The 17,557-nt window shown below is 33.2% G+C and overlaps 2 protein-coding genes across 3 annotated transcripts; one reads left to right on the forward strand and one right to left on the reverse strand.

Moving 5' to 3' along the window:
• Nucleotides 1-3,155: 3,155 nt before the first annotated feature.
• On the reverse strand, nucleotides 3,156-10,842 carry LOC115443442 (NPC intracellular cholesterol transporter 2). 2 transcript variants are annotated; one of them, XM_030168838.2, is made up of 5 exons: nucleotides 10,487-10,832; nucleotides 7,233-7,340; nucleotides 6,141-6,218; nucleotides 3,767-3,855; nucleotides 3,156-3,317 (listed from the first exon to the last, which is right to left on the reverse strand). In XM_030168838.2, the coding sequence occupies exons 1-5, from the start codon at nucleotides 10,566-10,568 to the stop codon at nucleotides 3,201-3,203; spliced, it is 474 nt and encodes a 157-aa protein (XP_030024698.1). In that variant the 5' UTR covers nucleotides 10,569-10,832; the 3' UTR covers nucleotides 3,156-3,200. The 2 variants fall into 2 exon arrangements, with proteins under 2 accessions (XP_030024698.1, XP_037294032.1); XM_037438135.1 differs by lacking the exon at nucleotides 7,233-7,340 and having other exon boundaries at nucleotides 10,487-10,842.
• Nucleotides 10,843-13,551: 2,709 nt separating this feature from the next.
• LOC115443440 (dimethyladenosine transferase 2, mitochondrial) lies at nucleotides 13,552-17,317 on the forward strand. Its single transcript, XM_030168837.2, has 7 exons — nucleotides 13,552-14,178; nucleotides 14,711-14,852; nucleotides 15,360-15,499; nucleotides 15,769-15,918; nucleotides 16,002-16,141; nucleotides 16,634-16,798; nucleotides 17,125-17,317. The coding sequence occupies exons 1-7, from the start codon at nucleotides 13,753-13,755 to the stop codon at nucleotides 17,294-17,296; spliced, it is 1,335 nt and encodes a 444-aa protein (XP_030024697.2). The 5' UTR covers nucleotides 13,552-13,752; the 3' UTR covers nucleotides 17,297-17,317.
• The last annotated feature ends 240 nt before the right edge of the window (nucleotides 17,318-17,557 follow it).

Genomic DNA, 17,557 nt, shown 5'->3' on the forward strand with positions numbered 1-17,557 from the left:
AAGTATAATAATCATTACTATTTTACTTATCGGGAATATTGTTGGAAAACAGTTATCTTTACTCGCGTTAATTAAACGTGTGGTTTATGCATATCTTCTCAAAATGTAAAGAAATATGTATTTGGTGTAGGATTCCAATCACGTCGCTCAATATTCTCAATTCATTTTGCCTTGGTTTTTAAATTTTTTGGTTATCTTAAAAAATATTCTAATTTCACTTAGTTTGTCGTTCTGGATAATACAATATTGATGTGTGCTCTAACATTCTTTCAAAGACAAAACCGTAACTGATAAACGGGCGTCTGTTAAAATATCGATATCAATAATTTCTAAACAAATCCACCCACCCATCCCTAAGCTCGTGTGTAAACAAACATAATGATTTTAATGTGTATAAATCACGCCTAAAAGGGTCCAAAGCTTAACAAACCAGATCCACATATCATTTTACTTGATAACAACAAATCCAAAAAGTAAATATACAAAGATATTTGCTAATTTTCGGTAAAAACAGTTACTAACCTATGAAAAGATATTTCGGGGTCTTTCTTGCGTGAATTCGATTTGCATCCTTTCATACAACACTGAGTCATTTTCGAAACTTAACAAATACACTAATAAACACACTGAACAATTGAGAATATGATTATATTACTTTAAATTCAATATTTATGAAGATTTGTTTACATCGTCTGACACTACATGTACTTGCTGACTCGCCTGCAACAAATGGCGTTTCTGCCGCAAGGCGGTCCCAGTGTGTTGAAGTAAACGAAATAGTCCCATATGCGAAGAAAGCAATTATTTTTGTCTTTTTCTGTTGCGTTCCAAATAAGCTTTGAGTAAAAGAGATAGACATATATATTGACAATTCTGCGTCGATTTCCCTGACATAAATATAACTTATTCATATAGCTAATTTTTGAGGCCTGTCCTCTTTATATTTAGTCATTGTTCGGAATCCATTTATTTACAAACTGACATTTCTTTGAAACAAAACATCTTATACCAGCCAGTACACTACACTAGGCTAAGGAAGAAGTTGATAAAGCACTTTATACTTATCTTTTACACTATAGAAATACTGCGCATTCGACTACGGGAGAAAGCCCTGCAATGTTAATGTTAGGTAGACGGTTACGGACGAAGTTAGACGTTTTAAGGCCAGACAGGGAGAATTTTGTAAGGAAAGCTCAGCAACGGCAAAGTGGAGCTAGAAAAGGGGTACACAGATCTTTCGATCAGGGTGAAGAGGTATGGTACCGTCAGTATTTGAGTGGAGACAAATGGGTCTCAGGCAAAATTCAGAGATGTTTAGGGAATACTGATTACGAGATTGTAGGCAGCCGGGGAGAGTTAGTTCACAGGCATATAGACCAAATTAAAAGGAAGTTTCATAAAAATGAATACCAAATTAGAAAGGAGAACGCTAGTTTATCCCTAGCGATTCCAATGAAAAGGGTGTCTCAACTTCCTAATGCAGGATTAAGGTCAGCACTAGGTTCAGAGCCAGCCACTTTATCATCGGTGCAGGGGCAGAGAGTGTGCGATTCCGCAATTCATACTCCGGTCAGTAGACCGATCGCGACGCGGTCTCCGTTAGTGGAACTTCAGGGTAGTGCCACCCCGGTATCACCTGAATTTCAGGACGCCTTACCGTATGAGCCAACGACTCCACGTCCCAGGCAACGCCCTATTAGGCAGTGTAGATTAACAAACGTTCCTGATTATAGAATGTGAGGTATTATCATTTTAAGTTGTAGAGTTGAGTGTTTTGTTAATTTAGTATGGAGGAGTGTAGTGTACTGGCTGGTACGTTTTTCTTAATATAATGTTTTGTTTCAAAGAAATGTCAGTTTGTAAATAAATGGATTCCGAAGTACAAACTCAGAATATTATTTCCATGTTTTCTGGAATTCTACAATTTTAATGTGTATAAATCACGCCTAAAAGAGTCCAAAGCTTAACAAACCAGATCCACATATCATTTTAATTGATAAAAACAAATCCAAAAAGTAAATATACAAAGATATTTGCTAATTTTCGGTAAAAACAGTTACTAACCTATGAAAAGATATTTCGGGGTCTTTCTTGCGTGAATTCGATTTGCATCCTTTCACACAACACTGAGTTATTTTCGAAACTTAACAATCACACTAATAAACACACTGAACAATTGAGAATATGATTATATTACTTTAAATTCAATATTTATGAAGATTTGTTTACATCGTCTGACACTACATGTACTTGCTGACTGGGCTGCAATAAATGGCGTTTCTGCCGCAAGGCGGTCCCAGTGTGTTGAAGTAAACGAAATAGTGCCATATGCGAAGAAAGCAATTATTTTTGTCTTTTTTTGTTGCGTACCAAATAAGCTTTGAGTAAAAGAGATAGACATATATATTGACAATTCTGCGTCGATTTCCCTAACATAAATATAACTTATTCATATAGCTAACTTTTGAGGCCTGTCCTCTTTATATTTAGTCATTGGTTGAAGTAAACGAAATAGTGCCATATGCGAAGAAAGCAATTATTTTTGTCTTTTTTTGTTGCGTTCCAAATAAGCTTTGAGTAAAAGAGATAGACATATATATTGGACAATTCTGCGTCGATTTCCCTAACATAAATATAACTTATTCATATAGCTAACTTTTGAGGCCTGTCCTCTTTATATTTAGTCATTGATTTGTCCCCGATTTACCCTACATGTCACAAAAAATACTTATAGGTTTATATTGAATACAATGATTGGCAGTGATGTGATGCGCCAATGAAAATTAAAAAAATTGACGATTTTATTATTTTATATACAGTCAGACAAAAAGTAGCTGAACAAATTCAAAACTTCAAATCACCTTTATACTTGAAGCTTAATAGATTTTTTCTCTTATTTGTTTGAAGGCCTTTAATTATATTTTAGAGATTAATTAAAAAACACAAAAGTGTATACTATATGGGCGATTTGAAAGTTTGTTCATTCAGCTAGGTACTTATATGGCTGTCCGTACTTATAGATAATAAGCATCTGTTAAAAGTACTTTTGCGGTACCTAGCTAACAAATATATTTGCGAAATTATACAGATTAACATTAGATTAGATTCTGCTTATGGCGCTATAATAAAATATTATAACAATAATTGCAACTCAATTTGCAGTTAATTAATTTTTCTATATTCAGGACCAATATTATAGTCTATTTTTGAAAAAGAAACTTTTGTATTGGACTTTGCGTTTGCACTAAAACGGAATAGCACAAAACCAATACTTCATTTTCATTATAAATCCTCCATCGCAGATAACCACGTTGATTCTGTAAAAAAATACGTTCTTGGTAAATAATGAATATTGGCAAAAAATTGTAGCTAGAATTAATTAGTCAAGTGTAGTTTTTATTCAATTCTTACACGTAGGTATAACGTTTTTATTATATACTTATATGTTCACCTTGAAAATTGGTAATGCAATAACTTTATATACTTAATAGCTTATTTTTTACACTGCGTAGCTTTATTATCATGTGCAAAAACTTGGTTCTTTTTATGGCATAACATCCACTATCTACGTCTTGAAAAATATTATTTCTGGGCATTTGGTACCTACTCTCTTTTGTATTTTTGAAACATGCAATAATAAAATTATATAATTTAATTTCATTGCTTTGCTTTCCTATTATACCTACCATTTTCTAAGCCTTTAATTGCTTTGTGGTAAAAAAAATAAGTACTTATATCCTATGTCTTAATTCAGGTTTTTTCTTACCAAGGCCATGTTCGTCGGTACTGTCATTATGCTGGTGAATGATGTCACGTATTTCGTGCTAACAGGACAATCGACGATTTCACATAATTCTGAAAATATAATAACTATAAATAAAAATGGATAAAATACATTACTTACTTCCATCATTTCTCGCATCAAATAAGAAATTATAAACCTATTGTACTTCACACATACAGCATATTTATTATGTGCCATAAGTAGATGCCAGAGGAGACGAGATAAGTACCTCGACCAAAAAACGCATGGTTGGAAATTGGGCTGAATTTTGGTAAAGGACGTATTTAAGTTATTCCCTAAGCGCATATTATTCTTAAACGTTTCTTAAAATCATTAATGATTTTAATTCGAATTATAAACATTTATCTAATAGTCATCTTTTTTTACTATTGGTTCGTAAGTTAGGTAATATCTTGGTGGACAAGGGAATCAAAAGAAGTTTACTTACTTAATTTAAAGGTAAAAATTATATAAGGTCAGGTGGGGCAAGTGCGCCGACGGGGTAAGTGCACCTGCCCTAAAAAAATCGAAAACTATTGATGTTATACAATTACCGCAATCTTATATCTATGCTACTAACTGAAATACAGTTCCACTAAAAACCATCAATGGCTCTGTTCATTTTAATACGATTTATTCGCCATTTTATTTTAAGTGTCATTTAGACCTGTAAACAGAGATAACCCCGTGAAAGATAACATCAAATATTTTAAGATATTTAACATATTTCTGTAAACCAGCAAGATGAATACATAGTTTAAACCTTTTATTTTAACTTCCTGCCTGAATTTTATTTATATATACTAAAATAAATAATTTTTTAGCAATGCGAAAAAATGTACCTCAAAATTGTCGAGTAGGGCAAGTGCGCCACAGTTACTAGTCGTATGGCGCACTTGCCCCTGAACCATATATTACCAACCTTTTTTGAAAATATGTTTTACTAATATGAATTATTATTATTAAAATTTTATATTGTAATTTGTTTTGAGCCGACTTAAATAAAAGGGCGTATTAGTTAATTCGTTTTTACAAAAGTAAAAATGAAATACCTTGGTCTAGAGCAACTTTACGTGACGAGGTTGCAACTATTCGATCAGGCACGTTATCTGGGTATTATGCAGCTAAAACATATTAAATGTCATAAGGCCAAATTCTAAGTAATTGAGTTATAAGGCATTCAAAATTGTTAATTCCTACAATTTTGTATGTTTTTTTAGTTTTTAGAAATAAAATGGATTTTGTATTAGGGCTACCATTTTTTTATTCCAACATATCCGCACACAAAACTATAATATTAATACCTAAATATAGCAAAAAAAAATCTAAAATGTTTTGAAGCCCTGATTTACAAACATATGGCGCACTTACCCCGAATTTGATTTGACAGCCATAGTTTGTTATAATATTGAGTGATTAAAAAATATCCAAGAGCAATGCGAGTAAAACTTATTTCTCTTTGGACTAAAATGAGTGTTTTCTTTATAATGTTCCATATTGGCGTTTTTTTTACACAGGCGCACTTACCCCATTTCCAGAGGCAAGTGCGCCTACTACCATTTTTTTTACTTTGAGCAAAATATTATTAATTTATGGTCCGATTTCCTTGAATGGCTATAGGTTGTAATCACAAAATACCAAATATTCTTAAATTAATAAAATTATATTCTTAAGTCAGCACAAAAAAAAATTATTTTACATTGAATCCAGCTATGAAAATTTTATGGCGCACTTCCCCCGACTGACCTTATGTTTTTGTCGTTTGTGTAAAAATATTACATTTCTAATAATAAAAATGAAATCAATGAGTAATTATACTTCGTGCAATTAAAAATAATCATAAACGTACATAATTAGTATAGTTACTAAATCAAATGCTTAAATTTGTTATTTGGTAAGTACCACTCTACATTATCGAAACATCTCGGATCTCGCAGAGGCAGGACGAGACCAATAGTGGCTTCACATTCTCGCTCGCACAGTTGTCCGTTCGGTATAGACGTGTTGAAGACGTTCATCTTTTATGATTATAAAAGATGAACGTCTTCAACACGTCTATCGTTGTAGCATTTTTTGCTGTAGTTTATTACCATTTTTTGTTAATTCGAAAAAAAAACACGAAGCTATACGAATGCCCTTTGATTTGGATCCGAAATACGGACACGAAGTGGAGATCAAACAAACATAGACAACACTTAACGAATATTATGGTCACTTACACTATCGTATTTGGTGGCTGTTCTTGTTTAGTTTTAGCAAGAAGGGACGAACCGGGAATATAAATTTGTACACCTTTCCTTTCAAATATTTAAGGCGAGGTAATTGTTGAAGAATTATTTTAATTACGTCCACGTACCTGGTGTTACAGGAGTTTTTAAATTAATATGATTTATTTTTATAACCACGTCCTGGTCTAACTTCCTTGATAAAAAATCTGAAATGAATTTGTAAATTTATTCAATTATGATAATGTTACTTGTGATAAACATAGTTTGTTAATGTTTCTATTTATACATATATCTTATAATTATTATAATTTATACCAATAATTTGTTTGCTTATAAAATATATACAGTACAATGCCCTATAAATTTTAATCGGGATACTTCCGTCGACCTTAGAATTGAGTAGACTTCTTTGCAGCGAAGGACTGAGTGTGGGGATATTTGTATAATGTATTTATATATATATATATATATATACATTATAAAACTCCCAAACCACAACTACCAAGTGTTCACAAGACCCCTGAACAAGTCGTTTTCGTAACTGTGTCACAAAAGCGGCATAAACACAACCAGTCGTCAAAATTAATTTAAATCGTTTTAATAGCATACATGAAAGTATGGCGCTTTAATTTAACGATTTGTATGGGCATAAGCCCAGGTAGAAAACGAATACTGTTTTCTCTCATTCGTCGATATTGTACTATTATATAGAGTATAGACTAAACTTTCCTTCCCTTTTTAGTCCTTTTACCGGATCAACATTAATAGGTACCTTGACCGAAACTTCGGCTTCAGTTTCGGCTATCCTCAGCAAAAAAAAAAGAATCTTTAGCGAGCCTCCCAATTCCCAACCCGACTCTGACTTTATGAAATATTACCTAAAGAAACAACAACGCAGTCGCGGCTTGGCGAGGTGAATTTCAATAAAAATCACTGAGAGGATTTGTATATGCACGTAATTAATTTCTTTTATATTCGATGCTGAGTCGTATGTTTTTGTGTAAGTACCTACATTTCCATCGTCACCAGTTACCAAAATAATAAACGTAACGGATTGACAATATTTATCTTTATATTTAACTACGAGATAAGGTGTTATATGCATAGAGTAGACAGGAGCCCGGCTAGAATTAGTAAGAATTATCTGAACAGCACTGAAGCAACAATATCATAGCTCGTATTAGATAGGTAGTCGGTAGATAAAAAAAAAATATCTATACCGGCATGAAATTCCAATCGGACCAAAACATCTTCACCTAAGGTGATGTAACAAGGCAAACGAGAACCACATCCTGCGATATTGACTGCATAAAGTTCGTAAACAGATCCTGGGAATAAAATAAGTTGTTAGAACTCATTGTCCTTTTAAAACAAAACAATGTTTAGCCATGTAATTATATTTCCGGAACTGGTTCGGTGGCGTCGTTGTATTACGGTACGAAGGCAATGCTGAGATCTCCAGGGTCAAGCAAAGTGATATTGGCTTTTCTAAATACTTAAGTCATCAGTCCGAAGTCTGGAATTTGTGCCCAATATCGCGATACCACATCATTAGAGAACTGAAGCTTGCATCAAAAACACGGGAAATCATGGGGGGTCACTGTACAGTGCATCCTGTAAACTTACTACAACATATAAATGCTTTTTTATTGAAAATCACTTGGTTTCAACCCATTCAAATTCATAATATTTATTTTAGTAAGTATAGACATAAACATGCGGAATTATTATCAAATGTTAATGACGAGTCGTCCTTGAAAATTATCTTCCTTTGCAACTATTATACTTTGTATTTATAAAGATTCAATGCAACTATACTGCTACTTCCTGAATTGTTCATGTTATTGGAAACCGTTTAGAATCGTAACAGGAAGTTTGATTTTATGTTTTGTGTTTTAGTGCTAAGTGAAATATCATTTATGATTTAAATTTAAACAAGAATATAATACACAGTAGTGATGTAACGAATATTCGCATTCGCGAATATTCGCATATTTTTGGATATTCGCATTCGCATTCGCATTCGCAAAATTTCTGCGAATGTTTTGCGAATGTCAATATCAGAAAAAAAATATTTGAAGATAATAGTAGACTGCGTCGGTGGCATAGTTCTACTGCATGTGCGGTACGGCAGCGCTTTAAGGTCCTGGGTTCGAATCCCGGATCGGGCAAAGTGATATTTGGGTTTTTCTGCTCAGTATCAGCTCGGAGTGTGAAATTTGTGCCCGACATGGCGATAGGCTCACCTCTGTCACACTATTAGACGGAACACACTTGGCGAAAAGTGGGTGCCCTGGTTGCGCCTCTGCATATCCCTTCCGAGATAATATTCGTAATACTGTGTGTGTGTAATAGTAGGATAATAAAATCAAAATCTTAACTAAAACAATATTCTTCTACAATAAACTATAAATATAGTCTAAACAAACAAACAAAAAATTATAGACTCTCAAAGAAAAATACCTCTCTCTTAAAACATACCAATTTATTAACCAATTTATTTTTACCATGTTTTTAAGTTAGTAATTAAACTTGAGTAGAGGAATATTAAACTTTAAAAATAAACAAAATTATTTCGTTTACTTTCATAAAGCTTAAAAATGTAATTCTCATTAGAACTTGTAACACAATAGCAACTAAGAAATTAAAAGCAATTGAAAGAAACAAAAACAAATTCTTCTATAATTTTTTTATCAGTCTTTACATAACTTTTTAATGTTTAGATAATTATCATCTTAGATAATAATAAAATTTAGATAATCATCATAGAAAATTGGCGCCAAATTTGAACAAAAACTAAACATTCGCATTCGCATTCGCGAATGTTAAAAAAATGACATTCGTTACATCACTAATACACAGCAACGTGTTTTTTTTCCTTTGTAGGTAAGTAAGTGACGTGATAATTGGTCATTCAATACTAACTGTTAAAAGGTTAAAAGATTTTCTGTCATAATAAGTAAATAATTATTGTCGGGCAGCGACAATATATCGTGCAATACTAGCTATATAGCATAACTAACATTGATTAATGTTGAATTATTTTATGGTTTGTAGTGGTTTTGAGTCAGTCAAGCAGTAGATGCAGACGAGCTTATCCTCATAGCGAGTATAAATTCCAGACTCTGGAGTGACACTGAGCAAAAAACCCAATACTTGAATACACTTTGCCCGACTCGGGATTCCAACTCGGGACCTGAGAGTGTAGGTCGTACAGTGCACACAATAGAATCATGCGACTAAGAAAAAAAAACATTGTGGATTTTAAGAAAAGACTTGATTGAACTTCTGAATTTTGGAACTATTTCTAATTATTTACTTACCAATTTTAATTGAAGACCCTAATGAAATTCATATCGTACAGGACGCAACAAGTATAATAGATCTCAACGAAATGGAGTTTTTTTGTTTTTTGGTTACAGACCCCGCAGTCAACACCGAGGGAAACCTGCGAAAGGTATACTGGTTTTCCCCGGCTTAGCGACTGTGGGGCCTTGGAGAAATTTTGAATTGGATGGTTGGGAATCAAGTGTGGGGGAAGGATAAGGAACCATCTTAGAATGAGAGGAGGGGAGAAGCCAGGGAATGTTCGCGAGCCCTTTGCGCCAATTAATTGGAAGTATGCTCAAAATTGATAATTATCACTGGTCAAATGTAGTAGGTAGGTAATCGAATATTTTTTTTGGTTGGAAAACTTCACATCCCTTCGAAATTCTTAGGTCTTATTCTTCCTCTCACGATGTTTTTCTTCACCGTTAAAGGAAATGTTATTTGATAAATAATACATTTATAACTAAGACCATTCAGATTTGTGAGCCTTGGGTTTTAAACTTCGGATATTCGTCTCGGCAGTCCGTTCAATTCTCAACTAGGCTATCGTACACTTGTTCTTGTAGAAGTAAGAATATGAATGTGAAAGTTTATGGAGATTTATTTTGCATGTTTTTTCTTATGTATTTTCTTATGGTGTAAATTTTAAAATAGGTACTTAGGTATTTTTGTACCAAATTTTGAGTCCACTTTTTTTTTACTTTTATAAAAAAAATTGGATATCCTTCTACGAACTCATTAAATTCTTGATCAAAAAAACTATCAACATCCCGTTAAAATCAACAACATATAAGTATTGATATTTGATTATTCACTGTGCCGAACGACCAGTGTATTATCGGAATGTGGTCATAAGTGATGATATTTATTTACTTAGTAAAACTTACTTACTTTGACTTTACGGATGAACAACACCTCAGTTCCCCCCGTGACCATGAAGGCTGCAAAGTCTTCGAAACGTCGGGAGAAAATAAAATACTAACACCGCAATAAAATCCGAAAATTAGTTTAATTTCAATGTCTAACATTCGCGTAAACATAAGAAATCATTATACTTAGTAAAATTAAAATTTAATTTTGAGGACGTGCATAAGCAGTATGGAAGTTATGAAATTAACAATAAGTAGGTATTTATTCGACTTACCACAATCTTCAAAAACAACAGACGCAAGTATGGTCATTATGGCCAATTGCAACAATAAGAACACTTGTAATTTTTTACCCATTTGTATAAAATAATTATGAGTCTCATCGTGGAGAAATTTAGCTACTCAGTACTACAATTTTTATAAGAACATTAACAACACGGGCATGTGTACATACTTAGGTACGTGATTATCGACACTTGATAATCAGTGACAAGCAATTGCATCGGAAAAAAGGTAATTAATTATATATGATTAAAAAACTATTTTTCGTTATAAGTCTTGTCGACCCAATAGCCATTCTATCATATTGCAAGATTGATACCTGATATCGATTGACTTCTCAGGGATTTTGCCGATATATGATAGGTACGTAATAAATAAAAACAACAAATTCTTTTAAGTAGATATAAGCGCAAGAAAAATGATATATCGTATTGTAAAATGTATTCATACGACATACCATTTATCTTGAACCGTACTAGCGATCGGTTTGAACTTTTTCGCGGTAGGTACACACAATATTTCTTGTGTTTCGTGTTATCTGAAATTCTGAACAGAAAGTTTTTGATAATTTTATGACTAAGTTATCATCACCTGGGATCTAGTGGTAAAGGTACGTGGCAACCTATAATTATACATATGCTGATAGCTAAGTGAGTACCGCGTCGGTTCTGTTCCCAAAAGGATGATTCATCCGATAATGGTTGGCTAATGACTCGTCTATTACGACTTAATTATGTTGACATATTACTTAAGTAAGTAAATACAAACTAACATAGCATTACGCTATTTTCTCTTTTTAGAGGTAGGCATGGGTACAACACACCCACATTTCTTTAGCTATATTAGCGTTTGATGAAATAAGAGCCGGACGTATTGCTATTAAACTACTGAGCAGATATCCAGACTCCAGGTAAACATTGAGTAGAAATACCCTATATTATAACTTTGTCAGACTCGGGATACGAACCTCAGACGTCAGCGCGCACGCAACACAACTAGGTACGCCACTGAATAGAGAAAGGCAGAAATATTAATAGGTATCCTCCTCCTCACATCGTAATCCTCATTGCTGAGGGTCGTGATCTCCTAAATATGGAGTAATCTTTCTTTTGATTAAGTTGCGCCACCTAATCCTATATTTAGCATTGTGGGGCGCAACATGAAGTTTGGTGCCAAGCGTGGAGCGGATTTGGTCCGACCATCTAGATGGAACACGACCTCTCAGATGTTTGCCCTCGACTTTGACAGTGACCATCAGTTATTCGAGGTTATGTCCGCCCTTTCCGGCTATGTGGCCGAAAAACTCCAATACACGGCGCAAACAGATGGTGGAAAGCCTAGATTTGATTTTGAGATCGCGTACAATGGACTCATTGGTACGAAATGCATTCCAAGGAATATTAAGCATTCTCCTCCAGCACCACATTTCGAAAGCATCCACGCGATCTCGATCGGCCTTCTTCAAGGTTCACGTTTCCGATCTGTAGCTGAATATCGAGAAGATTAAAGAAATTTCCAGCCTTACTTTAGTCTTCCGCCGCCTTCGTCGCCTTCTTACTACTTTCTCACAAGATCATGTGTTGCAGATGACAGAGCCCAGGTAAACAAAGTCATCGACCGTATCGATGGGTAGAATTCCTATCAACTGCAGTTGGTTGGTTCTGTCTATTACCATTACTTTGGTCTTAGAGTGGTTGATTTTGAGACCCAGCTCTGGAGCTGGGTCTCAAGCCCAGCTTAGCCTGGTAGCCTGGGCTAATCCTTTCCATTCTGTCTAAGAGTTCTGTCATTTCGTTTTCGTTGGCAGCCAGCAGTGTGGTGTCGTTTACATAGCGGAGATTAGTGATTTTGGTGCCATCTATGGTGACACCACCCTCCCAGCCCTCGCAAGTTCTTCTTATGATATATTCGCCATAAGCTTTAAAGAGAATGCAACCCTGTGGAACGCCCTTTTCAAAACAGAAGGAGTCGGAAACGGTTTTTTCCACTTTAAGGCGATACCTCAAGGTCCATTTTCATACATTTTGTTTCGGCTTTAACTGCGAACTAATCACTAACTAGACGTGAATTTAAATTCTTTACTTGCCAATACTTGTTTAGTTACCCAGATTAAAGCCGAAACAAAATGTATGAAAATGGACCTTGAGGTATCGCCTTAACGTCACCTTGAATATTCGAGTAAAGCGATTGAATAAGAGCAACTAAATGTTTAGGAACTCCGAATTCTTTCAAAACTCGCCATAAGACCGACCAGATAACGCAGTTTAAATATATCTACATTACATTAGGTATATTTTAAGTTAATTATGTCATAATATTAAATAGGTAAATATTTGTTCGGGGTGAAATCTATTCTGCAATACACATTATGGGGAGAGGTGGTCACTATTGCAATTATTTTACAAGAATGCATTTATTTATTTGCGTTGTAAACATATGTTATATTATTTAAATACAAGAAAGGCTAGAGTAATGTATCGTGTTTAAGAAAAAACATTAAATTAATATATTTACCGCAATATTTTTTTAAATGTTGTTTCTTGTTTTCATCTGCCCCTCTTGGAAGTAGCTTAGGAAATTACTAATGCCATCCAGGACTGATCATGAAAATACAAATTTGGTAAAGTATAAACATTTATTAGTTGTAACCAACATTATAACTCGCGTAATCTAAAAGTAGGATAACAATGACGAATGAAAATTCTATATTGTACGGTATTATAGAAAAAAATATATAGGACTCCATTAAGACATGTAAAAAAGTGTGCTTTTAACAGTATTGTAATCTACCCCGTAAACCTTGTAAAATAATTTCCAAAGAGAGAAAAAAAGTGTAGTCGAATATTAGTTATTTCTATCACAAACAACAAATTTACTTTCAATAAAAAAAATCTATACCTACCTCATGCTTCATGCAAAAGATAGTGACCAATTATAAATAAATAAATATAATATAGATTTTTTTACTAAAACCTGTTAAATCTCTTGAAAAATTGTGTGAGGTACATAATTATCGGAAGTTTTCGATAAGTTTGAGCAAATTTAAGATATTGACATTGGTAACTCTGATGATAACTGTCAAATGTCATCTATCGAGTATCGGCTGAAAACAGAAATCTGAAAACTATAAAGCATTATAATAACACGGAAAATAAATACATTATTTCTCTGAACCAGATTCTTTGATCAACAGATTTTAACTGTTTATTAGCATTTATCAATTATCATTTATTGAATAATATATCTAACAATAATTAGAATGTTTCGGACACAGCTTGAAATGTTGCAACTCTCTTCTAATATACTAAAGAACGTAGTTCAAAATAAAGCCATGAAAATATCTTCACGATTACAGCATAAAACAAGAAAAGTAAACGAAAAACTGCAGCCAAAATTATCAGCGGATGTCGTACAATTTCTAGATAAGACACCAGAATATTGTGAAATTAAAAATAAACTGCCAAACTATCTTTTAAGGAAATATAAAGCCCCTGAAAATATGTATTTGATAAACCGAGGAACTGCCAAAACGATTGCAGATACAATCAAAGACTATTTGACTGAAGAATCTCCTATAGTCGAAGTAAACCCAGGCCTTGGGTTTTTAAGTGAAGAACTATTAAAATGTCAAAATAATCACATATATATGTATGAAATATCTCATCACTTTACTCAATATATATCTGTAAGTACTTATTGTAAATACTTCCCACCTAAACTTATTAAATTTAATTTTTAAACTAAAACAGGTAGATACAGGACTTCAATATGCATCTATTATCTGCCTATCAGAGTGGATTTATGGAGCTACATACATGTAGTATATGACAAAGCTCTTTGAAACAGAGGATTACAAAAACATGTAGTCAAAAATTGTACAGCTTAAAATGAATTTTTACTTCTATACAAAAAATGTATTGTATATGAACAAAATAGTTTTAATATAGTATCTTCAATAAAACTGAGTATGCAATTTCAAAAGGGCACATCTGATAAATATAATATCTAGATCTATATCGAGAAATGTATGTATAATAACCAACAACAAAACTTCTGTAGTTTTTTATTGCTAATTGAACCCAAATTCTAACCCAAAAATAACTTTTTTTTACGCTACTTTAGCAAATTTCCATTTCCTGAACTTTTTACGTTTTCAGCCATGTGCCCTTTTTGAAATTGCACATTCAATTATGTAATATAAGCAATTTTGATTTCAGAATCTACAAGCCCAACATCCTGATAGAATAACATTTAAGGTTGCAGATTTTTTTGGAATGTGGAAACTAGCCTTCAGAGATAAAATGGATCAAGGCAACCGCATACAGGAATTGTTGGGGGATTTATCTACAGATAATAATAGTGAATATTCCATTTTCTACATTTAAATACTAAATTATTGAAAAGTTACATACATACATAACATCACGCATTTTATCTCCGAAGGGGTATGCAGAGGCGCAACTAGGGCACCCACTTTTCGCCAAGTATGTTCCGTCCCATGATGTGATAGGGGCGAGCCTATCGCGATATCGGGCACAAATTCCAGACTCCGGGCTGATACTGAGCAGAAAAACCCAAATATCACTTTGCCCGACCCGGGATTCGAACCCAGGACCTCAGAGCGCTATTGTACCGGACATGCAATACAACTACGCCACCGAGGCAGTCAAAAGGCAGTGAAAAGTTATACAGGATTAATTTTAAATTAAAAGGATAATTTGCACTAAGGGTATATTAATGTTTAAAGATTACAAAATAGTATAACCTCTAAACTTGTATATTAATATTTAAAAAAATGACTAAGATAATTTGTAACTTGTTTATATTCATAATCTAATATTAAAATATATTGTTCTTCTGTTTCAGCAAGAGTAGTTAAAGTAATAGGAGCAATGCCTGGTCTTTCATTTGTAAAGCATTTGATTAATAATATTATATTCCATAACACTACAAATCAATTAGGAATACCTGACTTGTTCATCACCATGCCTGGACATAATTATAAGGTAACTATTGTCTCTCTGCATCATAATTGTTTCAGTAATATACAATTTTCTACTTAATTAATTAAATATTGAAACAAGTATAACAAAGCACTATCTTCAACCTGAATTTAAATAATGTGTGCATTAAATGATGTTGACCCTCGATGGCAATGGACATCAGACCAAAATACTGTAACTGTGTTTCTTCTCTTTTAAATAGTTAATACAAAATTATTTCACATTAGTTAGTTCTTGTTTCTAGGAATTATTTAATTTAATTTCATCAATAGTTTCTTACAGATGTTGAAGTACAGCTATCTAAACAGAAGATAGTGCCTACATTGTTCCAATTGCTGTTCAATTGTAAAGTACTAACAAATGTACCAAGATATCACTTTCTGCCTTGGACAAGCCCAACTGCTGCCAAACAAACCAATTCAGTAAGTATATTTATATTCCATAAATACAGATACTTTATATTTAATAATTATTTTGAATTTCACTAAAACACATTTTGTTTCAGGTTGATGAATATAATTTATATCTAGTAAATATCACACAAAAGGAGAAATTGCCTTGTCCACCTCAATACTTACCATTACTGTGGTATTTCTTTAAACCACACATGTTTTCAAAATCCACAAGAGTCATACCTATGCTAGAGTGAGTGAGTGACTATTTTTCAGGTGTAAATATAATCATGCGAAATTGATTAAACGAAACTACGACTACGGGCCATAGTCTACCCCGTAGTTCTAGTTTAGTGCATAAGGGCAAAAAGGCGCCAAATCAAGTCACCAAAAACTCCCTCTTGTTACATTCATAATTGCTATCTATTATCATACAAGCACTAAATAACTGCTTTAAAAAAAAAAATAATGAAAAGTTTGTCCCTTTCTTCTATGTTGCCGTGCCCTGTAGCATCCATGATTATGTACTTTTCTTAATTTATAAAACCTATTTTTTAACAATTGTGGAGTGCAATAAATCGAAAATTGAAAAAAAAATACTTAATTGAAAATTGAAGCATAATAATATATTGCCTTTTGCAACTAATAACCGATTTGTAATATAATATATTACACTATGTGGTAACTCGTTACTATTTACTAGGGCTCTATGTATAACTGATTTTTGTTTATTTCTTAATTTCAGGCAATGGATACCAGGTTGCGGGGTGCGACTTATTACAGGACAGGATCCATCAGATACAAATAAACTTTTGTTGCCTGATGAAAATGATGCTCAGTTACCCCACATGACAATTTTCACTCAATTTGGGGACTTGAATTTAAATCAGAAAATAACCGTTTTTAAAAGGTAACATCGTTTAGCCCAAGCAAGTATTGTTTGTCAACGCTGGCAAGAAGAGCGTCGTCAATGCGCACGTCCAGAAAGTGCAACTTTATAGTCTTTAAAAAATCGCACGTGCGAGGCCAGAAAATTGCTTCATCTAAATGTGGCTTATAATAAAAGCGAAAATCGCGAATGCGATTTTTCGGCAATAAAAAATCGAATGATTATGGCATATCGAATAAAATAATAGCCAACAATAATATTTTTATGTTCCTGACAGCACATAAGCCTTCCGTCCCAACGGAAAGTTGCTATGGGAGTTATTGTGAGATAAATTCCTTTCTTTTCAGATTCATATCGTGGCCAGAATTTGAACAGTGCCAGTTCAGGATAACAATGGAAAACAATTTGCCAAGATTTGTTACCGAGCTTCAGAGTGACGATAAAGACTCCATTCCAACTCATATTGATGATTTGGACCATTCTGATGTAGAAAGCGATTTGTCCGACTTTGATAAATAATAAAACACAGTTTTAATATAAGTGTGTATCTTTATATTTACATTTTTAACAATTGTCTTCTTAAAAAATATTTTGTTCATTTCATGAACAATATTTAATTACTGTGGTACAGTCATTTTGAAATGGTGTGTGGAAATAATGATTGAAATAATGATGAGTTCAAGAGAACCAAAATAATAATATTTTAAAAAATACCTAAAATACAAATAATACCTGACAGGTAAAAAATATAATATGAGTGGGGTTGTACTAAATACTGAT

The sequence above is a fragment of the Manduca sexta genome, chromosome 13 (genome assembly GCF_014839805.1).
Source record: "Manduca sexta isolate Smith_Timp_Sample1 chromosome 13, JHU_Msex_v1.0, whole genome shotgun sequence".
Lineage (NCBI taxonomy): Eukaryota > Metazoa > Arthropoda > Insecta > Lepidoptera > Sphingidae > Manduca > Manduca sexta.